Source organism: Grammomys surdaster, unplaced genomic scaffold (assembly GCF_004785775.1).
Source record: "Grammomys surdaster isolate TR1022 unplaced genomic scaffold, NIH_TR_1.0 125928, whole genome shotgun sequence".
In the NCBI taxonomy this organism is placed as follows: domain Eukaryota; kingdom Metazoa; phylum Chordata; class Mammalia; order Rodentia; family Muridae; genus Grammomys; species Grammomys surdaster.
The window spans coordinates 844,093-871,003 of NW_021620751.1; the positions used below are offsets into that span (position 1 = coordinate 844,093).

Here is a 26,911-nt window from a genome sequence, read left to right on the forward strand (position 1 = left end):
TTCCCTCCTTCCCTCCCTTCTTCCCTCCCTCCTTCCCTCCTTGCTCTGTCTCTTGCACTAACTCTAAAGGAAGGAGAAAGTGGTATGGTATGCATACAGTCTACAGTCTTCCCAGGAGTTCAGAATGTTATAGTAGTTATTATAGAAATATAGTTTCTTTTATATTGACCTATACTCTACAACATTGATAAACTTAATTATGACTTCTAAAAGTTCTTTGTTGAGGATGTTATTCTTTTACTTAAAATATCATATTAAATGTGAAATAAAAAGCTTTTATAATTTTTATTTCCTTTACCTACACTGTCACTTTGACATTAAAATGTTAAATAGCATCTTTCAGAGTACATATTTTTACTCTGTGCCTCATTTATGACCTATTGGGTTTTTACTCTTCCTTAGATGTAGATTAGGATTAGAATGTTTCTTTACATTCCTTATTTGCTAACTTTTTCCTTCTCAACAAAGTCTTTATGTACTTTCAAATGTTTTTCCTCACATTAGTGAAATGATCATAGATTTCTTATTTGTGAGTATGCTGACCTATTTGCTTGTATTAGCTTTGAAATGTTAAACATGTACTACTTAAGCAAACTCCTTTGTTCATGATGTGTTAACATATATACATACTGTACATACAAAATATAGCATAATATATATTTATAGTTCATTTTGGTTTAGTTGCCTTAAAGTCAATTTTATCAGGTATGTTGTTCTCTAGCTTTTGTTTTATCATGACTTTTGTTGTTTGGGGATTGTACACAAGAGCACATATGGTCAAAACAGGTTCTCCAACCATGAGTGATTCCCAGGTCTCAGGAGATTTCTTGTAATATACTTTGCGATTTAGCTATCAGGATAATTTATAATAACTCTCCCAGGGACTTGAAGTAGCTAGAGATAGAGAAACACAGCTATACCTGTAAAGATGGATACTTAATTTGCTTGTTCATAGATTCCACTGTTTGTCTGACTCTGGATTTGTTTATGTTAACTACCTTATCTTCATGGTGAGCCATATTTCTATTTTTATTCCATAGCTAGTGACTATATTATTTTGAAGATAATGTAAATTCACAATTTTTTAGAAGCCACATGTTTTTAACCTCAAATATAGTTTGGAATCAGATCTGGATCACAATGAAGGTATTTGAAACAATTTTACAAGTATAGTCTAGCTTCCAGGCTTATTAAGCAATGAGGAACAGGGAACTGTTCTGTTTAAAGTGAAATTTAGTCCATTAATGAAGCAATACTTTTCTAAGAATCCTAACAATACCCTATGGATTATATACACATGCCACCCTGGGTGGTGGCACCATTGTCTCCTTTAAGCCTTCTTTGAGCATTGTTCATTTCTAATGTTGTTTCCAAAACTTCATGGAATGTTTCCACATTGCTTCAACATAATCAAACCTTGGATAGATAGCACAGCACTGGATCAATTTTCAGAACTTCTTCTCAAGTGCCTGTGTGCTGTTATCATTCCCTTGATTCAGCATTCTGTGTGAATTTGTGATTTGGGTCTTCCCTGATATCAACACTGTCGCCCCTAAATAATCAACCCCTATCTTAAGGACTTTTCTCTTTCTCTTGGCACTTGTAAACATCTTCAAGATCATAAGTTGAGGGAATGTGGTTAAGTATTTTAGAAGTGTAATTTTATGTTTTTAATTGACCTATACCATATCTCCTGTATGGTTTCTTCCTAATCTTTCAGTGATCACTGTTAATGGGTGATATCTAAAAAGCATTTATCATGTGTTTTGATGTTCTATTAGTTGTTAAATCAAGTATATTTATTCTCAGACATGCTTTCAGGTACAAAAGTGTAATTTCATAATGAAAACCCTGAGAAGTCTTAGGAGTGTCCTAACATAATTGCATTTCATTTTCTAACCGTATTAGCTCTACTGAATTCAGGCCAAGGACTTTTATTTTCTTCTACACACACCATTCTCTTAGTTGTCTTAAAAGACCCAGCTGTGGTCTTATTTTCAGGCCTGAGCCAAAGTCCTCTCTGTCATCTACCTACCTGTTTTAATCTCTTCCATCTCCCAGGTGATATTCTGCTGTGGAAGGCCTTACTGGGCACATTGCTACCTAGAATCCCATATCTCCAAAAACTTACTATCTCTTTATTCCAAGTCAGTTTTCTCTTTAGAACATGTCATGACCAAACCTAATGGAGATAAAAATGTATGTTTCTATGTCGTCCTTCCAGTTGTAGTATCTATCTCATAAAACCTAAAATTTTTGCTTGTGGCTTGATTCAATGTATACAGAATTCTCAGAATATATTTAATGGTTTGTTGAATCATTACCCAGGTTATCAACATACACTGGACATAATTTTGTATATTCTTTTAACTAAGTATATAAAGAAATAGACTCGAGGTAATGGAAGGAATTATTTTGTATGATATTTGTGGTCTATTTTATAGCTCTGTGAAATTTTTAAACTGGTCTTAAGTGGCGTATAAATATTTACCATTCTTTGAGAGAATTTCAAAAACCGGAATTCTTAGTCAGAATAGATGAGGAGTCACAGAAACATAAACTTTCACATGTTTTCAAATAAGAGTATGACTGCATCAATATAGTATCCAGAAATGAGACTGTGGGACTGGAGAAAAGGCTCTATTAGGAGGGGGTTGCCTCTGACCCTTTTACATGTTTATGGGATCCTCTTCCTGATATGAGAGTTTGTCTTATTGTAAATTGTTATGCCATGCTCTGCTGATATCCCTGGGAGACCTGCTCTTTTCTGAAGGGAAAAGTCATAGAGTGGTTCTATGGGGAGATGGTGAGGTGGAGTTGGTAGGGGATGGGAGGGGTAAAGGAGGGAAAACTATTTTCACAATGTATTGTATGAGAGAAGAATTTAAGGGAAAAAAGAATACTTCTTACTTCTGTAAAGGACCTTGGTTTGTTTAACAGGACTCACAGTTACGTGTAACTCTAGCTCCATTGAATAAAATCACTTTTCTAGACTTTGAAGGCTCCTGCATGCACATGGTACACATACAAGCACTCAGGACTACACACATACACGTGAAATAAAATAATGAGCTAAACTTCAAAAACTGGAAATGAGATAACAAGTGTCTCCTGTTCACAATCTAATAATAAAGAAAGTTTTGAAGACACTAGAATTAGAGAATTATCTCACACAACAGGCAAGTCTGCCTTCACGCAAATACAATTAACCATCACACATCTCCCGTTATCGTGTTCTCAATCAAACTGTTTTAGGACTCCCTAGAATCTGTGAAACAAATCCCAGAAAGACAATTTCTAATCATAGTGCTTTCTTAGAATTAAAATGTCTTTTCAGGTATTTGAAACCACCAAATTAGCATATGACAATAGAACATGGTTTAAATAGTATGGAGTCTACCCACTGTAGTTCATCGTCTACCTAGTCCTCTCCTCTTCTATTTGGGAAGCAAGGTAATGTTTCATATCTTTTTTTCTTTCATAGTATATACTAAAAAAAAAAAAAAAATGTCTCAAAGTCTGTTAATTCTCTCCAGCAAAATAAAAATCAAGATATAGTTAAAAATGCATTGCTTGAAGTATTTTAAATTTATACAAATTTGTCATTTATCTTCTTTTAAATTTTAGTAGTTAAAAAGTTGACTCTAAAAGGTGTATTATGACACTGCATCTTGAGGTTGTATTCTGAAGTCAGGACTGAATAAGATAATTTGGCTTTTAAAACAAATCTTCTCAATGGCTGTAATATTAGAGATCGCTCTAGCTGAACATGATCTCAGAGAGAGTGGACTCAGGTTTCATCCAAAAGACATGTTAGATGAAGACTGATTGTACTCAGTGGTTGGTTCAGCTTCAGATTTCTAGCCTTAATATAGCCAGAATGTTCAGAACCCTGAGTCTCAGACAGATCTCATTTCTGTCTATTTTTCTATGTTAGAGAGTGGGTGTTATGCCTTAGTTTACCTAAAACCTACTTTCAGAAAGAGTTTCTGTTATATTTCATCCTCCTAATAATCATTATTTGAAAAAGGTCCACCTGTTGAGATTACTTTTAGGAATTGATGATAGTCTCTTAATGAATTATCCACATTTTAGCAATTTGGCTTTAACGTATGCCCTTTTGGCAAAAGAAAGGGCTCAAAATAATTTGTGATATTTTTCTTTGTAGTTATAAATTTCCCCCAAGATATCCTATTTCATTGATCTTCATTACCTTTATCTATTATGTGTATAAAAATGAATAAATAAATGTGTCACAATTTCAATGATAAGATGTATTATTAATTGTCTGCATGTTTCTATAGGAACAAATAAATAACCATGAAGTTCTTCATCTTTGCCTGCCTGGTGGCTGTTGCTCTGGCAAAGCATGTAAGTGGACAGTATTACATGCTGCTATAGCTTCCTTTTTGAGTTATGAGAAGAATGAATCTTTTACTATATGCAAAAGCTGCAGTCACCGGCAACAATCAGTAGAGATTGAGCCTGTATCACTAGTAGAATTAGCCTGACCTTATGTGATGTTCCAGGGTGCTACTAATTGTCAACACTGAGAAAATGCAGAGAGTGTAAACAACAAAAGAAAGGAGTCGCTTTCTTTCCATAGTATGTTGTAACTTTAGTTAGCTGTTGCCTGGAAGAGCCATTTCTTCTTACAATGTGTTCTGGAAGTATAAAGAATCTCCATAACCATAATTTGGACTAACAAAGCCAATAGTCAATGAATTGAGAGAGGTTTTTCATTTTTATTAAAAAATAGTATTAAAAAAAATAGTGAGGACATAAACAGCAAAGTGGCTCAGAAGATAAAGCACCTGGCACAAAAGGACAAGGATGGAATTTGGAGTCTCAGGACCCATATAAATCACCCCGTGGGCAGCTCAGCTGCCAGCCTAGAAATCAAGCATTTGAAAAGCAAAGACAATGAGACAGTGAATTTCAGAACAAGCAGGCTTGCTAGACTAACCCATATTGGGGAACTCTGAATTCAGCAGAGGAATCTTGTCCCAGTGACTAAGGTAAGACGATACCAAGAAAAATGTCTAATGTAAACCTCAGGCACTGACACTCAGATCACGTATGAATGCATGTCCCTGACCTCACATAGATACACACACACACACACCATAAACACAGCAAAAAGGGGGCATGAATGGAGTATAAGTATTAGTAAGCTTGGATTTGAAAGTATCATATTTACCAAAAAATAAAAGTAGCAAAGGGACAAATAATAACGTCATGTAATGCAAAGCACATAGTATATAATGCATTTTAAAATACTTTATTTTCACAGTTTTTATATCAGTCTATATATATTATAGTAACAATAATTTTACTTTCATTCTGAACCTAAACTCTAACTCTAGAATAAAGAAGCTAATTTATTCAGAAAACAATATATGATTTGAAAATATTATACAACATCAGTATCTTTTTTAATTTTTATTATTAGTCTAAACGATTTCCTCTAAATAATAAATGCCAACCAGCTAAAAGTTTGTTGGTGTAATTAGCAAATAATGGCTCAAGATCTTCAAAAGCACTGTGTCTAAGTTGTTCTATACTGATGTTTGAGACTTATAGAACTTTTCAAAGAAAGTCTTGTTATAATAAATTTGTCTAAGAAACTGGTTTTCTCTTAACCAACCCATTTTTATTAATTCATTTGTGTGTGTGTATGTGTGTGTGTGTGTGTGTGTGTATGAGTGTGTGTGTGTGTGTGTGTGTGTGTGTGTCATGAGGAAGTTAGAGGACAGCTTGTAGGAATTAGGAGGTAACTCCTGCCCTCTATCCTGTGGGTTCTGGAGGATATACTCAGGATATCATCACAGCAAGTACCTATACCTGCCTCAGCTTTTGTTTGAAATTTTACTGTCTGAAGCAGTAGAAAAAGAACTTACCTTGTCATTTTAAATAAGCCATAAATGTTAAATGTGTGCTTATTTTAATTTACACAGGAGACAAAGGGTAAATCCTCCAGTGAGGTAAGAGACTTAATTATGAAGAATAATTCTTGTACCTAATAGCAATTATACATTTTTACTCATTCTGATTTTTATGAATAGCAATAATGCCATTATAAAACCATAGGAAAAAAATCAATGTATCATCCATTGATATAAAAATTATGTGGAAATTAAACCAAAACATACAACAGCATCAAATGTAGGTACTTTTCCCCCATGTGGGTGGAGTCATAATTCAGTGAGTCTGATGTTAGCACAGGAATCTGATCGTGTTAGGAATCCTGTTACCTTGTTGCATCAACTCCTGAAGTACTGAACTTAGACACTTCCGCTTCTCTCTTCTTCCCACTAACAGATTCCAGTTCAATGGTACCCAACATGGGACTCCTGCCATGAGTTTACTTAAACACCAAAGAAATATTTGTTTTTAAAAAAATAAAGAAGAAAAAGTAAAATTATCTCCTCCCTGCTTGCTGTTGTCATTTCAAAACTCATTACTGTAAAACTCAAGTATTAGATAGTCACTATTCATCAATATTTATTTGAATAGTACAGGTAAAAGATTTTGCAAGTAATATTTATTATTATTTTTTCCAAGGAATCATCTGCCAGCATCTACCCAGGAGTAAGTCATAGCTTCTTACATTAAATATATTCTAAAATACTCTCAATATGTATGGCTATAAACTAATGCCATTTATTTCTTTTCAGAAGTATAAGCAGGACAACAATGTGTTCTTCCAAACAACACAGGTAAAATTTGTTAATTAATATCTGCGCTGCTGATTTGTCCAAATGATTGTCATTGTTTTTAACTTTTAGCTTCAAATGGTCAACATTTTCATAATCTTAATTAGCAATTACGCAATAATGTGAAAAGGTCGAACAAGAATAGCTGTGTTTCATTTTTAAGCCACGTTTTCAAAGTGTTATTTCAATATAAGCCCATAAAGTAGAGATAAAGTATCAGTACACTTCTCTCTAAGGAATATGGGTTTTTCTCTTATTTTACATACAATATTGTAGGGGTAATTGTGCCTATTTTTGTAAATTAGAAAACCACGGACAAAACGATGGGAGACTTTTATTCATTTACGATACTTATACTTGATAGGAGCTATTACTAGTCTCCCACAGACATTTCACAATTCTCCTTCTAGTCATTTCCACTCTCGTTGCGTGACCTAGCTGCACCAATTTTATTCTTTCTTGTTCCTCTGTGTTTACCAAACCCCGTTTACATACCTGATGAAGTGAATCCTTTTCATATATTTCCCAAAATATACTTAATAATCAATGCCTGTGAATCATAATTTAATGCATTATTTCTCCCCTTCTCATTTTGCATATTAGTAATCCAGTAGGAAAATAATATTATACAGAGTTAAGGTAAATGCTGCTTCTTGAGGAATGTTGTTGAGGAGTCTGTCTTCTTGTCACCAATTTTTTTTGCCTTATTTTTAATTTATTTATCAAGGACTCTGGTAGCAGTTCATCCAGTGAGGTAAGATATTGTTTCTTCTGTATTGTTTTTTGAGAAATTGTGACTCGACCATCATGTTCTATAGTTTCTTGATAATTCCTAGAAGATGCACATATAAATATTCAGTGGAAGAAAGGGGTCTCAAAAATTATCTAATTATGGCTTAAATAGACTGAAGTCATAACTCCATGAGTAGTTCAATCAGAAACTCTGGTTAGTGCTAAAATTTCTAAATCTTACTAAATCTTTGATATGATGATTTCATATCAAACATTGAGAAACATTTCACTCGAGTCAGAAGAAGGTTTGAGTCAGATATTGTGTACATAGACAATACCCTCTACATCTATGGTTGAGAAGAGCGACACTGAAAGAGTGAAGGATGCCTTAAAAGGGCTGGCGGCACTGGATTAGATCTCAGTCTAGAGTCCCATGATCTTGGATGCTGCGTAAGCTCTTCACTGCCAAAGTCTCAGAAAACAGGTCTTAGCCTTTCTGTAAATGTAAGGCTTGGTCTCAGACTGGAAGCCTCCAGCCATATCTGTCATTGAGCAAAGATCCGTGAGGCCTAGTTAACCCCCAACTTTCTACCAATCACTCTCCATCCCACAACCGCTCTCTCCCATATTTTTCAGGAAGGGACTCAGGGTCTCATCATAACTTTGTAACCCAGGTTGACCCTGATTCCATAGTAAATCCTACTCCCTCAGATACAGAGTATGCTGAGATTACAAGCATGAGTTAACATCATGACTGGCCTCATATTTTTTTTTTGATCGCTCACATGCAATTCATGTCTAGAAATAAAAACGGCTGAATAAAGTAGTATTAACAGTGTTAAATGTATAATATATTCTAATTATGCTATTATTTTTGTTGAGGAAAAAGGAGACTTAAGAGAGTTCTGGTAAATATTTAGTTTATTTGACTCCTACATGACTTAATATCATAGTCCTGGGTTGTGAATAGTTAAATAATTACCCCTGACTTTCTACTAAAATCATTTATATTTAACTATTGCAATATTATTCGATTAAACCTACTTTTCATGTTTTCCCTTAGGGATCTTCTGAGGAAGTCAGCGAAGTAAGTACTTATAATTCAACTAAGTAATTTTATTAGCAACAGTTCTGTCCATATCTCTCTGACATAAACAATGTTTTTAACAGGATATTGCACAGTCTGAGGAACAAAAGGTCAACCTAAACCAACAGGTAAATTTGTCTTGATCATATCCTTTCTTCCCTATATATAACAGCAAATTTTGACAAAATTTTTACCATAATATGTGAATATTATCTTTAAAAATATGAAATTTTAACAAGATCCAGGTAATCTAACTAAAACTTTAAAAAAATTTAAATGCGAAAAAATATTTTAATTGATTTTCTTGAGATATCTGTGTATTACCTCAGTTACATAATTAATCAAAATGCTTCTCTTTGAATCAATAAAAGAAGACAGATAATTTGAAGTCAAAAATCCCATCTCCAGTAGACAACAGAAACACGTACTTCAAAAAAGAATCAGAGTATTGAAATTGGGCAAATCCTTTTCAACTTGAACTCCTCCAGTAGTTATTTAACTCCTCCACACTACCTCTTCCTTACCCCAAGATGTTCCACTGACACTAGAACTACGGGTTGTCAAGGTGTCAAAGAACACCTTATGACCTAGCTACACAATGAAAAAGTTTCCAAAAGTAAATAAAGGATAATAATCATTGATCTTATACATGTAGAAAAAAATCCATTCTTAAAAAAAATATTCAAAATAAGACAAAATAGCCTGCTTTAAAAAAATAGTTTTCTAATAATACTCTTTGCTCCCAGCATGTCTGTATCCTTTTTGAGAGTGTTCTCCTCTGATACAATTCTCACTTCAGTGCCCATCTGACACTGACACCTCAGCAAAGATACAGCAATATTCTTCTACACATCTACTTAATTGTTATTTGTGTTCACTGGAAATATTCTGAAAGTAAATGTGGTAGCTTGGTTTTGTTGTTGTTGTCGTGGTGGTGGTGGTGGTGGTTGTTTTGTTTCAGTTTGTTTTGTTTTGTTTTCCAGTTGGTTGGGTTGGTTTAGTATGGTTTGGTTTGGTTGTGTGTTTGTGGTTTTTGCTTTCTCTGGTTTGGTTTGGTTTGTTTCTGATGTGGTTTTGACTTAATGACACAGTTATTTCTAGGCTACTAGCCATGGCCAAACAAAGGTGGAGACTACAGGGTGAGATCTGAGATAGGTTCACTATACAAGCCACTGCATGCGTCCACTTACCTTCTGGAAAAGTAATGCTGTAAGACATTAGGAAGTTGTCCTGTAGCAAAGAAAGTGCAAACACCACTGTTTCAGAGTGCAGGCATCAACCTTCTCGAGCCAAATGTGAAAAAGAGAAATCGCAGTATCAGAAATTTCCTTGACAGCTCTCAACTTCTGCACTTACGTATTATTTTTCCCTTCACATACAGTAAAACTTATTCTTTTCTGGAGTCCTAAATTAATGACTTCTCCAATTCTAAAAGTTCCCTTTGTTCACTTTTGCATTGCATTTTACAATAAAAAAGTCTTTTGCCCATTCATCCCGGCATAGATTTGATATTTATAGAGATTTGATTTCCTACAGATACACTTGATCTATAAAGTCACTACATAAATACTGGTGCATTTATTTTCTTCTAGATAAAAATCAAGCCATTTTCTCAGGAGCCTTCTTCTTCCATCCCCCAATTTTGCTCACCTTTTAACCAACAGCAGACCAGTGTGAACCAGTGGCCCCAGCCTAAAGCCATCCATAACATTTCCATCCAGGTGAGTGCTGCACTACTTTTTTAGTGTTGTTTTTACTGCTCCCGTCATTTGAAAATAATAAAAACAATCAACTGAAAAACGTGTTCCAATTAATTTGAATACAGAAAGTAAAAACCTTTAACCCGACATTTTAATAACGTTTTCTAGAATACAAATTAAATCAAATAGTATAGAGAAATTATTATTCAAATTACTATTTTAAAGTGCTATAAATAATTCAGAGAAAAGATAAATCATGCATAACTTTCATAAGTATGCATTCATGTGTGATTCCAAGTGATTATGACAGAAATCATTAACTGTCTGTAGCTCTTACTCCAGTGGTGAAACCCCATGAGAAGCCCTGACCCAGGTGTGCATCCTCAACTGATGTTACCGTCTGTTAGCTGTTTAATTTAGGCAACTTTATTGTTGAGAATTCCTAGGCACAACTTCCCTGCCTTATCAAGAAGACACTATCTCGTAGCAGATGCCCTGGTTCTTTGACTCTGACAATAAATTTTAGCTCATTGATTTCTTTTTTTTTTCTTTTTAAAAAATATTTTATTTACATTTCAGATGTTATCCCATTTCCCCATTTCCCCACCACCACCCAGAAACCCCCTACCCCATTCCCCTTCCTTCTTGCTTCTATGAGGATATGTCCCCCCACCACACACCCCTACTCCCACTTCCCCGGCCTCGAATTTCCCCAGCCATCACTGGGGCATCCAGCCATCACAGGACCAAGGATTTCCTCTCCTACCTATGCCCGACAAGGCTATCCTCCGGTACATATACAACTGAAGCCATGGGTCCCTCCCTATGTGCTCCCAGACTGGTGGTTTAGATTCTGGGACCTCTGGTTGGTATTGTTGTCCTGAGTGAGGTAACCCAATCACAAAAGAACACACATGGTATGCACTCACTGATAAGTGGACTTTAGCCCAAAGGCTCGCACTACCCAAGATACAAACCACATGAAGCTTGTAAAGAAGGAAGACCAAAGCATAGGTGCTTCGGTCCTTCTTAGAAGGAATAACAAAATACTTAGGAGAGCAAATATGGAGACGAAGTGTGGGACGGAAACTGAAGGAGGGACCATCCAGAGACTGTTCCACCTGGGTATCCATCCCTTGTGCAGTCGCCAAAGGCAGACGCTCATATGGATGCCAAGAAGTGCATGCTGACAGGAGCCTGATATAGCTGTCTTCTTAGAGGTCTGCCAGAGCCTGGCATATTCAGAGGCAGATGCTCGCGGCTAACCATTGATTTCTTCTCGGGTCTCACTAGCCTTAATCATTGTCTTCTTATCTTTTTATTTGGTAGTTGACCTTTTTTAAGAACGCTTTTGCTTGGCTAGAGGTAAATTTCAGTTATAAGTAGGTGGCAAATATACTATTACTTTGTCACATTTCTGTTCTTAAGCTGTTTATATCAATAAGCTATTTTGCTTATTCCTTCAAGACTAGAAGATACCTGCCTCATACCATTATTTTCAACACTTATAAAACTAAGGTCATATTTCTTAACCATGGAATATACAATACTAAAATACCACAGCATCCTTTGTCACACTTCCAGACAAGACTCTAAACATGACAATGTTATCATCTACAGACTCATCCTAATGCAACTCTCAAATATAAGTAATATTTAGAAAAATATTTTTTCAAAGGCAGAATCATTTATATCTTGCTATTGTACAAAGACATAGTTTCTTTCAAAATAAGCACAAATAGAAATAAATTATCCCAAGAAAGGAATATTCTACTTAATTTCTGGGTAGACCATACACTAAAACATAGGGGGAAAAAAAACCTCTTCTGAGATAAGTTTTTTTTGTTTCATGAAAACAAAGTCTAATACTGGATAATGTTGCACTAGAATTCCTTGTTAAACTTTATTAAAACTGTTATTTTATACATAAGGTTAGATTCACAGAAACAAATTTTCATGTAACAATGATAAAAATAAATCTGTATGGGAACAGACAAAATCAGTAATGTTCAAATTTAGCAAGAGAGACTTAGACGGCACTGGTTGAGAGAAAATTAGCTGAACTTCCACCTTAGTTACCAGTCACTGAACTCACTTGTGTCCACAGTTTGTAAATTGTGCTTCCCCTCAATGGAATCAAGTTCTCATATCAGTGATGATTTCAAAAGTCTCTCCCTATTTACATCACTTGCCAGCTGCAAATGTCACCTGGAATGGCATCCAGTGACATACCTAGTTTGATTCCCTATGTTTCACTTATGATAAGTGACAAGAGTGCTATAGAAAGAAAACTGTTTTGCTGTAGAAATAATTTGATACATTGTTTTTATTTCTCTTTCTAGGAGTTCATCAGCTCCTCTGTGGAGGTGAGTCATGGCTGCCAACGTTACAGAAACTTTTAAAGCTTTGTTTTCAATTTTGTACTTTGCGATTAGAAAAGTGTTCTTTACTTAGTATGAAAGTCTGCAGGACTAGCTTGATGAACCAAATTCTTATTTCCTGTGAGAAATGGAAATCTTATTATTTAGTGTTTTCATAGTTATAAATGCTGACAGTTTTAAATATATTGTTATGAGAGTTACTTAGCTAAGTAAACGGTTACCAATTTTTCTGAAATGATATCTCATTTAAATTGTATGTAAAGTCCATCAAGGCACAGATACGGACAGATTGCAGCAATCACAGTATTATTTAACAAGTTTTGTTATGCTAATAAAATCAAACACAGAATTTTTTTCCATTCATTTAGGAAGCATGTAACGATCAAGTACTAGCTCATCTAAAAGATTCTAGAGATTGGAAGCAAGACAATGAGTAAAACAGGCAATCTCCAATTAGAGTTTATATTCAAAAAAGGCAGTAAATATATGCTTCTATTATTTGAAGAATTCAGACATAATTCAAACAGTGAACAAATCATCACGCTTGAGTTTATGGCAGATGGGTTATTTCTAAGAATAAATTTAGCAAAGTAAATAGAGGGTTCAAGTCAGTGTGTTACATTTTTCTGTTTGCTTTCTTTAAGGAAATCCTGAAGAAGATCATTGCTGTGGTAAGTTTTTTATTTTTATGTGATTGTACAGTGACTTAAATTGTTTATAATATGAAGAATGACCATACTTGGAGATGTGACCTATTGATAAAACAGATTATTTTAGATGTGTAAGTAAAATTTTAGTGGATCATTTAAAATCTTCTCCTTAATTGATTATGATTTTGTCAATGAATTTTTTAAATTGTTTGTATTTGTGTATATTTGATCCTTCTATGTTTTACATTGATTTTTTTAAGTCCTTTGTTGCTGGTTTGACTTCACCTGTCATAAGAATGATCATGTTGGTATATGAACTTTCCTGTCAGGTGATACTTTATAATTTTGAGTTATTGCAAATTTAATTATCTTACCTTCAGTTTTTATACAATTTTTATTCCTTTTTTATTTTTATCTTTTTTTTTGTTTTTTTGTTTTTTGTTTTTCGAGACAGGGTTTCTCTGTGTAGCCCGGGCTGTCCTGGAACTCACTCTATAGATCAGGCTGACCTAGAACTCAGAAATCTACCTGCCTCTGCCTCCCAAGTGCTGGGATTAAAGGCGTGTGTCACCACTGCCCAGCTACAATTTTTTATTTCTTAAGAAAGTTTCTAGCAATTCATCTAGTGAAGTAGATTATATTTTCTATAAATAAAAAAAACTAATTGATTTGAAAGATCACATTTTTAAGCTGTTAAAATATCTAACAACTTGATAACCTCACATATTATTAACATCAAAATATATGATATAAACATTACTGGCTATGAAGATTCCTGTCTATAATTCAATTAATATAATGCATAAATCTCTTTTTCCAATTATCATATCATTCAATCCCATTAAAATATTTTAAAAAACAATTTCAAGACAAGTAATTAAAATTTTGGTATTTTGATATGGATGTTTCTGAATATGAAGGAGTCTATATTTTAAAATCAATTACTTGATAAATTATCTGATGATTGTAAAGATCTAAGCATAAAGCACATTTTTATTTTATACTATTTAGAATAAGTACCCACACAGTAAAACTGTATCCCAGTTTCTCTGTTCATCCAAGCTTCTCTTTCTCAAAATTAAGATGTCTCGGTGATTAGTGTCAAACAATAGCAGACCATGTAACAATTTACTGAGTCTAAGACCATGAATGCCTCAATGACGTGACACAGACTTTATAGTCAGAGGACTTATCTATCACTCCTGTTACTCTGGCACAACATTTAATTACTTTATTTTTGTTATCTACCTTATCTTTAACTGAAACATAAACATAAGAATAGAAGAGATACTCTAAAGATTTTTGTAATATGTAAAAACTGTGTCACAAAATGCTAAAGACACAAAAATTATTTCAGCAAATTCTACCACTGTATCAATAACAGCATATCACAACCATTGATGTACCATGCACGCATTCACCAGATATTAAAATAAGACTTTACATTTATAAGAACTAGGACTCCCCTGTTGGAAGTTGTATTTATCCTCAGTATTCATTCATGGTAAAGTCAACTCAGCAAACTTTAAAGATCTTGAGTAGAACTACACATAAAACATGTGACAAGGGTAATTCAGAAAGGTCTATACATATCCTAGAATGTAATTCTGCAAAGGAGTGATGTTAAGAGAGACTAAACAACCAGATCAGAGGCATAAATTCCCAAAAATCAGTCACAACAAATCATTCTGACACCCTCCAACTGTAAAAGGTCAGACATGAAAACATGTGGAAAAAATTACCAATTTTATTAAAGTGTTTTTATTTCTTTCTCACACACACAGAATATCTTTAACTTTTCCACATTGCTGTGCCTGTGTGTGGTTTAACAAGATATCTTCTATTCAACAGTGCATTCTGCAACACAAAAATGGTTATGCTGATTTTGACATTAGAAAACTTTTGTCTAGAGTCTTCCAGGGATAATTTAGAAAGTGTCTAAGTAGCTAACATTAGAATTCACTAACTTCTGTTCCTCTCTGTTTTGAAGCTTAGAGGAGATTAACTTGAGTGGTTGTTGACATTTTTATTTCTTTTAGGTCAAGCACATCCAGAATCAACAGCCCACCATCCCCCAAATTCCCCAAGCTGTTCATCCACAGATACCTGTGAGCTACTGGTACCCCAGTAAGGGTTACACCTTCCCAAATGCTCGCTATATGGTATGTGCCTGTGAGAATATGGTTAAATACAATATTAGCATATAAACAATATAATTAAATATAATATAAAATATAATCATTGGGTTCACAAAAATGATGTAATAAGATGTAATAACACTTGTTTCACATAGAAATAAACTACAGTTTACATTTAAAATGCCAAGGGCATTAAGTTCATTGTTTAATTAAAGTACTTATAATTGTAACAAGAATAGTAATTGTTGATTGTAACAATCATCAATAACAAAGAATTTCATTGATATTCTATTTTAGTTTCTTACATGCAGTAATTTCCAGGAAAATGAAAGATTAATCCGTGGACAAAATGCATTCCTTTTATTTTTATTATATTTACTTATATGTATGCTTATGTGACTGTCAGTATGAGCATGTGAGTGGAAGTCCACGTGAGTAACACATCCCCTGAGAACTGGAGTTATTTGTGTCTATGAACTATATAGCATGACTCCAGGGGATGAAAATCAATTTCTTGGCAAGAAAAGTATGAACTCTTAATTGCTGAGCCATCTCTCCAGCTCCAGATTTTCAGAATAAATATCCTCTTGATTAGTATAGTTATTTTCTGCGATATAAGCATTGAGTATCATTAATTTTATAAATATTCAAAAGTTAAAGGAGCACAGCAATTTCCAAGTTGTTCTTGGTAGTTGCACTTCCATTCACTTGCTAAGAAGACTTTGGCTTGTTATGCTTTTTCCACATTGGTATGCATAGAAAAAGGTGGAGCACAAAACCAAAAAGTTTGTGCAATTATTGGTGATCTGACATTAAGTCCTTAGGACTGAGCCCCAAATACAATAACTATCTGTAAGGTACGTCCAACTTTTACTTTTTGGATTGTGTTTTCTGCCATGAAGCATCCCTTACACAAGCTTCATTACAGAAAGTACAATTTGTACTTTATTTCAATGTTAGATACCTGGAGAATATATGAGACACTTTACATTAAAAGCCAACATTCTTTTTTTTTTATAATGTATTTTTTCTCAAATCATAATTCATTCACACAGGGGTTATAAACACAGAAAGGCAGGATGTGGGGAAGGGAATGACACTGAAGTGTGGGTGTTCAGGGGGAATACAGATATCTTCAGAACCGGGTATCGGCTGGGTGAAGGTTCAGGGGACAAGTCACTATGACTCTGCCTATGACTCGCTTGTCCTTATCTAAGTTGGTATTGTCTGCCAAGGCTACCTATTTACAAGGTCTATAACTACTCAGGCTTGTAAATTTCCACAAAAGCTGCCTGTTTACATTAGCTTATAGCCATCTGTTTCAATGTTTTTCCACAGAGACCCAAGACTTGGTGTTAGTATACATGTATGACAGGCCTACTGCTGATTTTAGGCCTATGGATGATTTTAGACCTTCAGTGTGTAAGCAGGGCTGCCCGTGACATCTCCTCCCTTCTCTAAGTATAGAAGGGCTGTGGCAATTCTAAACTTGCGAAGGTGGGGATAGATGCCTGACCTCCAGTATTTGAAGGGGACCTTGTGATGGCTCCAGTCCCCCTGTCATTGTCCAGTGAGGCATGAGGGCCATACCCGTCCCGATGTAAAAGCCAACATTCTTAGAGAGTTAAAATGTATTGTACTTTCTTCTTCTTTCAGAAATTCTTCTAAGATTCTTCAATTAACTGCTGCTCCCTAGCTGTAGGTAAGAGCTGTTTGGAATGGACACTGGGCTATGGATTCAGCAGCACTTCCAAAACAGCATGCAACAGTAGATTAAAAACAAATCTCACCTCAACTATTGAGTTACATTTTGAATCACTGCTTGACTAAAAATATTTTATGTTTTGCTAATAAATACTTGATTTACCAATTGCTTCTTTGTATAACTTGGATGCATATAATAATTGGATATATAAATCATATGAAAGTTCCCTTGAGGGGATGGAATTAATTCAACCAGAAGTAATAAAAATGAGCAGAAGATGTCAAAGCCATCAATGGCCATATTGATGCACACTTGATATATTCCTTTGCACCTCACATGAAATGTCTTCCTCACAGAAGACATATCTGTCTAGCCTTCTACACACAGATGTAGATAGATAGGAAGTTTTATTCATAAGTGTTCCTTCTTTAAAAATTTTTTTATACCAGCCAAATTTATATCAGTAAATTTCCAACTCCATATGGCCATGACACAACTCAGCTAATATACTTACAAGCTGCATTCCTAGATCGGGCAAATATACCACTACACTCCTCTATTGCTTATCTATGAAATCCCTAGCTTCTTGCAGCTCTTCTAGGCCACATAGGTCTGTTCCATCTTTTATTGTTTTTAACCAATTTATAATATCCTTTCCTTAGAATAAATGGTGGATCTGGGAGTATAAGTGTGTCTTAATTATTGTAAACATTACATAGAATAAATTTAATAAAATTTGTGAGAAAATTTAATGCTTAACTAGCATTTAGGCAATAATAATAGGCATAGGTAGCTACTATGTCAACATTAGTATGTCATTACTATGTCATCAATTAGAGTTAATTATAAATAATTACATTTTGCCACCCTGTGTGTTTGAATGTTCATGCAGATCTCAATTATATATGCATTATATATGTATGACAATGTATTTTTATAATCCGTTATTTTCTTTTTGTTTACAGGCTTGAGTAGAAAATTGGTTTCTTCAAGTTTCTCCATCATTGCATCATCTCCTACTATTAACATTCCCTAAGATGCTTCTTGAAAAGACAACAATACTGAGTCAGAAGAAGAAAGAGTGGGATATTTTCTGTATTGTTTATAATCTTGTGGATTGCATTGTACGCCCCAGCTTTGGACTATGGAACCATATTAACTGTATTGTTTAATTGAAGTCTTTTCAGTACTACTTCTGAGATAAAAACCAAAATATCTCTTGCCAAGACATTAAAGTTTTAAATGCATTTGACTCTGTGATCTTTTTGCTCAGATTAGCATTGAGACCAGGCCACTCTCACTAAAATAACCACTTCTATGAAAATTGAAGTTAATTAATCATAGAGGGCTCTGGGAGAATTTTGTAAATTTTAGGTCATTAACTCTAAATGGTCCTCTCATACATTTGAATGCCTAGAGATTTATTTATTGACCTTAATTGTTTCCATATTTTTATCAGTGAGCACCAATAGTTCAATTTTTTTCCTGCTTCTATATCCATACACCCAACTCACCCCAAAATTCTATAAGATTTCTCACTACAACTATACTTTGTGCTTGCATAGATAATAAACCTATAAAGTCTCTCTGAACTGAAACATTTAATGAACTTCTAGCAGGAGTTTTGAACAAATGTTGAGTACCTATGATATGATGAGCAACTTTTAAAAAACATGTAATAACTTTTTTTATTATTTATTTTTAATTTCTTATTTATTTATTTGTTTACTTACTTACATCCCAGAGGCTGTCCCTTCTCCCAGTTTCCCCTTGCAGAGTTCCTCCCTTCATCCCCTGTCCACATCCCCTCTGAGAGGGCAGCTGCTATGTTCCCCACCCTGGTACATCAAGTCTCTGTAGGATTAGGGTCAGCCTCTCCCACTGAGGTCAGACATGGCAGCCCACTTCCACATATTTGTCAGGTGCTACAGAGCAGATCATATATGCTCTTTGGCTGATAGCTCAGTACCTGGGAGCTTCCAGGTGTGGAGATTAGTTGACACTGTTGGTCCTCCTATGGGGTTGCCATTTCCTTAAGGGCCTTCAATTTTTCTCCTAACTCTTCCACAGGGTTCTCTGACCTCTGTCCAGTGTCCACTGCTTGTCTGTATCTGCATCTGTCTCAGTCAACTGCTGGGTAAAGCCTCCCAGAGGGATGTAATGCTAGGCTCCTTTCTGCAAGCATAATATAGCAACATTAATAGTTTGAGGGATTGGTGCCTGCCCATGGGAAGGGTCTCAAAATGTGCCGGTCACTGGTAAATCATTCTTTCAGTCTTTGTTTTATCTTTAACCCTGAATTTCTCTTAGACAGGACTAATTTTGTGTCAGAAGTTTTACGATCCCTCCACTAGTGGTCCTGCTAGGTACCGAAGGTGGTCTCTTCAGGTTCATATCCTAATTGTTGAACATTTCTGCTAAGGTCGCCTGCGTTGACTCCAGAGATCCTCCCTCATCCCAAGTCTCTGGGACTTCTTAGAGAATTCCCCAATCCTTAACTCCTGGTACCTGTATATTTCCGTTCATTCTCCTGGCCCTCTGGGACCCATTCCTGTGTCTCCCAATGCCTGATCTTGACCCTCTATTCCCTTAGCCCTCCCCTCACCCACCCAGATCCCTCTATTCCTCTGCCTTCCATGACTGTTTTGTTTCTCCTTTTAAGTGGGATTCAAGCATCCTGACTTGGGCCTGCCTTCTTATTTAACTTCTTTGTGTCCTATGAGATGTATCCTGGGTATTCTGAACTTTTTTGGCTAATATCCACTTATCAGTAAGTGCATACCATGCATATCCTTTTGGGTCTTGATTACCTCACTCAGGTGATATTTTTTAGTTCCATCCATTTCCCTGAAAAACTCATGATGTCCTCATTTTTAATAGTTGAATGCTATTCCATTGTGTGAATGAACCACATTTTCTGTATCCATTCTTCAGATGAGGGACATCTGAGTTGCTAACAGTTTGTGGTTATTACTATTAAAGCCGCTATGAACATAGTGGATCTATCTATCAATTCAATTTCATTGACTCATCTGTCTGTTTCTGTAACAATACCATGCAGTTATTGATACTACGTCTCTGTAGTACAGCCTTAGGTCAGGGATAGTGATGCCCCCAGAAGTTCTTTTACTGTTCAGAATTATTTTGGCTATATTGTGGATTTTTTGTTTCTCTATATGAAGTTGAGAATTGTTCTCAGTTTTGTTCTATTGGGAATTTTGAACAAATGTTGAGTACCTACAATATGATGAGCAACTTTTTAAATGTTGTACAGAAAGAAATCAAAGACCCCCCCCTCCTTTCCAGATGTTCACATTTTACTCACTGAAATAAAATAACATAGAATGAAGTGAGCAATGGGTAATATAATGCATGGCAATGACTTCACTAAAAAGGATAAAACAAAGCAATAAGAGGGTCTTTCGGAAAGGGTGGGCAAGCAAATTATTTATGAATGATGGAGGAAGTGTGAGCCTTGAAGTGGGAATTGCGTCTGAAGAAGCTACAGGAATAAAGTTTTGGCAGAAGAAACAGTTAAAGCAAATTCATATGGTGAGGAACAGCATGTGGAAAATGGAGGCACCTCATGGGAACATTTGAGAGCAGAGAGAACTTTCTAAAAATGCACCACTGATGCAGAGAGGTAAATCGTCCTGGGCTTGATACTTGCGTTAATCAGTTCACAATCACTTAACTAATACTTACATCTTAGTAATTCTCTCAGTTATATGCTGCGTAGACTTTTTTCTCACAATGCAAGGTTCGTCAAATGTGTCATATCAGCTCTTGACTTTGTGAATACTTATATTCTTTTTTCTATTACTTTTCCAGCCCAGGAATTTTCATCATCTACAATCTGATACTACTCAAATCTTTATATATTATCCTAAGTTTGTGCCACCTTTGGTTTATCTCTGAAATAGCCAACTTTCCATTACTCAAATTAAAATAAATGGTCAATTTGAAAGACTTTTTCATCTACATTTCTCTAACGTAAGTTTCTTCTTTACAAATTTATACTTCATGGAATAATTTCAGATTTATATTATAGTAAGATGAATTTGAATATATTATTTGACAAATTAACTTTCTTATAATGAAACAGGGGATTGGGACTCCATTCTAGATCCAGGATCTAGCTTTTTCATTAGTATACATGGGAAACAAGAGTTTCCCACTACTTAGAATAGTTTACAGTAAGGCTGAAGAAGAATAAAATTTTAGTAACTATCAGTTATATGGAAAGATCTTTTTTAAAAAAATTCACAGTAGATTTTTGTTAAGTATTTGTCTCTAAATGAAAGACTTTTTTTTAATTTTTGAAGCACAGAATTGGATCCTCAAAATAAGAAGTGTTTTTTCTTTATCACAAAATAATAAGACTTGGGTTCTTTTGTCTGTAATTAGGTCTCCTGAAACAACCTGTTGATGGAAAATTAAATTTCAAACAAGACAAAACATGAAGATTTATGTTCATTATCATTGTATTTTTCTGACCACCAATCATTGTCATCATATTTCTCATAGTGCTCAGTTTCAAAGACGGAATATCAGGAAACTGGAAAAGGGTCATGAAAGCAGGTGATAGCAGAATACATCTGATACTGGAGGTTAATAGTTTAAGGAAAAATGAGAATGGGGGTAGAGAGAGAAGAGAGATTCGATGGGGACTCCTCAAAATTAATGATTTATGGAAAATCACTTACGGAAGCCCACTACTTTGCCAGCTAACCTTTAAAACATAACTAGAATGGAGTTTTAACACGAATACCTTGCCAGTTGTGGACACTGCTTCCATCTGAAGGATTGAATTATTAAATGAAAATCTCAGTGTCAGGTGTGGGATAACTCCTTATGAGTTACTGGTCAGGGATGCCCCGAAACTTCTAAACCAACACGGGCTTTTTCCATTGCTCTTCACTGGCCCCCAGAACATGATGGTAAGTCCCTATTGTGAAGACAGGTGGCAAGACATAAATTGAGCTGAAACTGGCTTGAAAACGCCTTCATGGTTGATTCCATCCTACCAGAAGATGCTATGCAGACCATTTGAGGGAGAAATGATGAAATTGTTATTACCCAGATGCATAATAGCAATCTTACAAGCAAAATGTTCCCATAGGTACAACAGCTGCATGAAATTTATATGGGTAAACTGTTAAGTTTTGGGTTGGTTTGCTTTGGTTTGTTTTCTTTATTTGTTTGGTCAGCCCAGCATAGTCTAGATACATCAGTAAAAAGGAACCTTAATTGAGAAGATGCCTCTATCTGATTAGCCCACAATCAAGTCTGTGGGTCAATTATTTGATTAATGATTGATATAGGAGAGCCCAGCCACTGTTAGTAATGCCACCCTTGGGCAGGAGGGGTAGGAAAGGTTGCTAGACATGAGACTGAGGAGGAAGCCGATATGCAGCATGCCTCCATGGTGTCTGCTTTAGTTTCTGCCTACAAGATTTTTGTCTGCTTGAGTTCTTACCTTGACTTCCTTCCGTGATGGACTGTATCTGAGTATATATACCAAATAAACCTTCTTAACCCCAAATTCATTTGGATATGATACTTATCACAGCAATAGGAATCAAACTAAGATAGTAACCAATCATTTTCAGTCTAGATATGAAACCTTTTCCACTGGAGGGAATGCATACCAGCATTGTAAATCTGGTCAAAAACCTAATCAAAAAGCTATGAATCAGAGATCATCGATCCTAGGGAACAAAGTACTACTGTTGCTGAATGACCATGCTGCCAAACTGCCTTCAAAATATTCATGTTTAGACTCATAGATTACTGTTGTCTCCAACTTTGAACAGGGAAACTCTCAGTGTTTAGCTGTTTATAACTGGTAAGGATTCTTAGAATAATTGACCATTGAGTACTGAGCAGTAAACAGGAGATCTATATCAACACTGTCCCCACCCAAGACTGAGGCATAATCACAGAAGGGGTGGAAAGAGTGTAAGAGCCAGAGGATGGGAGGAAGGCTATAAAATATTCTCTTCTGGACATGATGTGACTGCTGCTTTCATGAACTTACTGCAGCTATGATTCCCTACACAAGGTCTATGTAAAATCTAGCCAGCAAGGTAAGTCAACATTAAAACACAGGGCACTAAGTAAATCAGGGAAGGGAATACAGTGTGTATATGGGGGTAGTAAGGAAATGAGTTAGGACTGGACATGATCAAGACACATTGCTTACATATATGGAAATAAAATTGTCAAAGGATTAACAAAAAATATTCTGTTTGTAAACGCTTAAATAATGTCACATTTTCAATGTTTAAAACTAAATAGGAATGTAGGTGCTTTTGAAATTAATAAAGGTTTTCCTTTATGTTTTTTGTATTATTTATTTTTTTATTTCAAATCGTACTTTTTACTTATTCACACAGGGGTTGTAAACACAAAAAGGCAGGACGTGGGGAAGGGGATGACACTGGAGCATAGGTGTTCAGGGGGAATACAGATATCTTTCAGAACAGGGTATCGGCTGGGTGAGGTTTCAGAGGGACAGGTCACTATGACTCTGTCTATGATTCACTTCTCCTTATCTAAGTTGGTACTACCTGCCAAGGCTACCTATTTACAAGGTCTATGACTACTCAGGCTTGCAAATTTCCACAAAAGCTGCTTGTTTATAATAGCTTATAGCCATCTGTTTCAATGTTTTTCCACAGAGACCCAAGACTTGGTGTTAGTATACATGTATGACAGGCCTATTGCTGATTTTATGCCTATGGCTGATTTTGGGCCTTCAGTGTATAAGCAGGGCTGCCCTTGACATCTCTTCCCTTCTCTAAGTATAGAGGGGCTGTGGCAATTCTAATCTTGTGAAGGCGGGGATAGAGACCTAACCTGCAGTAATTGAAGGGGACCTTGTAATGGCTCTGGTCCCCCTGTCAGTGTCCAGTGAGGCATGAGGGCCATACCCATCCTGATGTCTTTTTCCTGGAGAGGGGATACTTTTGACATCAACCCCTATGCAGTCAGGCTTGTCCCTCAGGGAACCCAGAGAGATATTTTTTACTTTTATTTATATTCCCTTGCAGTGCTTAGCTCGCAACCTAAGCAAGAATTCAGATCGCCAGTCAGAGGGGGTTCTGGGTGGCCCCTCTCTGCTTAGTATAGGGGTGGAAGTTCCCTCTTTTAGGTTGAATGTATATCAGACTTTTGGTAATTTTGAAATGTAAGAAATATTAGCTATCTTAGTCCCTTTTTAAGGTAATTTAGTTTTTATTAAAATAAGATTGATATGCATCAAACTTCACATATTTGAAGAACATTTTGATGACTTTGAACACTATTATACCCAACAGAGTGAACACATCTATCAACCCTCAAATGCCTGCTCACAGGTCTTGGATGCCCTTCCGACTTCCCCCACCTATTGCCATAAGTCATACTTCCCTAGAGTCTTATCATAAAATAATTCCTACAGCAGAGCCTCTTTTGTCTGAACTATCTTCCTTGTCTTTTTTATTAGAGTCTTCCTATTTTTTAATAATGACATTAGTTTGTCCTTCTTTTATGGTTGAATACTAGTTTGTTACCTGATTATATGTTGTGTATGTTCACATGCTGGATACTTTCTGCTTGCACACCTCTTGGGTAGATCCCATGGTATGTATTTATAGTTGGACCATAACATATGGTCCAGCCACTGAACTACCATTGTATAGTGGCTGTGATATGCAATAGTTCATAACATTTATGTACAGTTTCCAAATAAGCAATGATTTTGTCTTTTCTGAATATTTCTTATATACTTTTGCCCATTGTTAATATAGTTGTTTATTTTCTTATTACTGACTGATAAGTCATGCTTTTAAGTTTAATATACACATTTACTATAAGATAAATATTTTATAACCCCCAATTGATGGCTTGAATCTAATTTTTGAAATCATATCTTTTATTTTTTTATATTATAATACAGTCACATCATTTCGCACTTATCTTTCCTCAATCCAAAATGTCCCACATATACCTCCTTTCTCTCTTTAAAATCCATGCCCTCCTTGCTTTAATGTCATTGTATGTATATATACATTTATATACATTCTTTCCCAAAATTAACCTCATTGGTTCATATGCTCTTCATGAGTGTATTTTTCGGACTGACTGTTCATGGACAACTAATTGGTGTGCTTGTCCCTACTTTTGAATTTTTTAGAGATTATAGTATAATTCCATTATTTTTCTGGCCCCTTTCTTTCCTCCTTTGCCTATGCCCTCCTGAGCATCAATACTGCTGTGTAGCATCTAGGTATTCCCTCACAGTATCACTCCTTCCTGTGGCCTTTCCTCAAAAGGATAAGTCACTAAACTGAGATTTACAGCATCCTGCTCCAGTCTCCATTCAACAACTACAGGCACACTCAATGTCTTTGTACCAATGACAATGGTTGATTGTCAGGGAAAATTTTAAAATGACAATTGCTTCTTGGAGTTGGCAGAAGGGCTGGAGTCCCCTAATTCTCTTAAAGCAATTACTTTCAAAACCTTGTAACTCTGCTTTTCTCTCTTCTTTGAAAAAAAAGTCAATTTTCCATTGGGAAATTAATAAATATTTAACAGACGTTAAGTAAGATAATAGCTAAAGGAATAGATGTGAGTAAATTTACCCTACTGTCCATTCAGATTATATAATTCTTTTGTATAACTTTAGTAATATTTCATAGTCAATAAATTTTAACCATTCAACCAATAATCTTACATAGAGGATTTTTACTACAAGACACTATAACAATAGGGTAGATGCAAATTAAATGCATCAAAAGATAAGATTAGTAATAAGTATGTTATATGTAACACATAAGTAACTTTACATTTTTACAAAAGGATTTGGCTAATTCAATTTATTTCATATACACAGTTTTTTCTTTTTTTTTTCACAAATCCTTCTGTGCATCTAGCAGCATTGATCACTACATGAAATTTACATTTTTAAAAAGTGTTTTCTTACCGGGCGGTGGTGGCCCATGTCTTTAATCCCAGCACTTGGGAGGCTGAGGCAGGTGGATTTCTGAGTTCGAGAGTTCGAGGCTAGCCTGCTCTACAGAGTGAGTTCCAGGCTGAGATGCAAATGGATCCCTACTTATCACGCACCTTTAATCCCTAACAATGAATTTAACATTCATTTGCAGAAGGAAGCAGCCATGATGAATGTAATGGTTAATTGAGGGGCAAAGTGACAAGTCAGAGAAAGATTTGACAGAATGAGTAACAGATAGAATATGCCCAACTCACAGGAAAACAGCAGAGAAAGAGAGACACCTTAAGAGCAGCAAGACAGCCTGTTTATCTTTCAAGTAGAGGAAGTCTACTGATTTGTTTGAGTTGATTTTATAATCAGCCACTTTGCTGAAGTAATTTATCAGGTTTAGGAGTTCTCTGGTGGAAGTTTTGGAGTCATATAACTATACTATCATATCATCTGTAAATAGTAATATTTTGACTTCTCTCTTTCCTATTTGTATCCCTTTGACATCTTTCTATTGTCTAATTGCTCTGGCTAGGACTTCCAGTACTATATTGAATAGGTAGGGAGAGAGTGGGCACCCTTGTCTAGTTTCTGATATTAGTGGGATTGCTTCAAGTTTCCCTCCATTTAGTTTGGTGTTGGCTACTAGTTTCCTGTATATTGCTTTTACTATGTTTAGGTATGGGCCTTGGATTCCTGATCTTTCCAATACTTTTATCATGAAGGGATATTGCATTTTGTCAAATACTTTCTCAGCATCTGGTGAGATGATCATGTGGTTTTTTCTTTGAGTTTGTTCATATAGTGGATTAC

The 26,911-nt window shown here is 35.4% G+C and overlaps 1 protein-coding gene across 5 annotated transcripts; it reads left to right on the top strand.

The window, feature by feature from the left end:
- The first annotated feature begins 3,291 nt into the window (after positions 1-3,291).
- On the top strand, positions 3,292-18,356 carry LOC114608669 (alpha-S2-casein-like A). 5 transcript variants are annotated; one of them, XM_028752673.1, is made up of 14 exons: positions 3,292-3,453; positions 4,305-4,371; positions 5,958-5,984; positions 6,565-6,591; positions 6,678-6,719; positions 7,444-7,470; positions 8,512-8,535; positions 8,619-8,663; positions 10,128-10,256; positions 12,578-12,601; positions 13,261-13,287; positions 15,306-15,428; positions 17,061-17,106; positions 18,075-18,356. In XM_028752673.1, exons 2-13 carry the CDS (start codon positions 4,321-4,323, stop codon positions 17,070-17,072), a joined length of 558 nt encoding a protein of 185 aa, XP_028608506.1. In that variant the 5' UTR covers positions 3,292-3,453; positions 4,305-4,320; the 3' UTR covers positions 17,073-17,106; positions 18,075-18,356. The 5 variants fall into 5 exon arrangements, with proteins under 5 accessions (XP_028608506.1, XP_028608507.1, XP_028608508.1 ...); XM_028752674.1 differs by having other exon boundaries at positions 6,681-6,719; XM_028752675.1 differs by lacking the exon at positions 12,578-12,601.
- Positions 18,357-26,911: the final 8,555 nt, after the last annotated feature.

Excerpts from the sequence above, each read along its gene's own strand:
- LOC114608669 (XM_028752673.1), top strand. The coding sequence starts at position 4,321 with ATGAAGTTCTTCATCTTTGCCTGCCTGGTGGCTGTTGCTCTGGCAAAG. Across the intron at positions 7,471-8,511 it reads GTAGCAGTTCATCCAGTGAG|GGATCTTCTGAGGAAGTCAG; the intron begins GTAAGATATTGT and ends GTTTTCCCTTAG. Across the intron at positions 8,536-8,618 it reads CTTCTGAGGAAGTCAGCGAA|GATATTGCACAGTCTGAGGA; the intron begins GTAAGTACTTAT and ends TGTTTTTAACAG.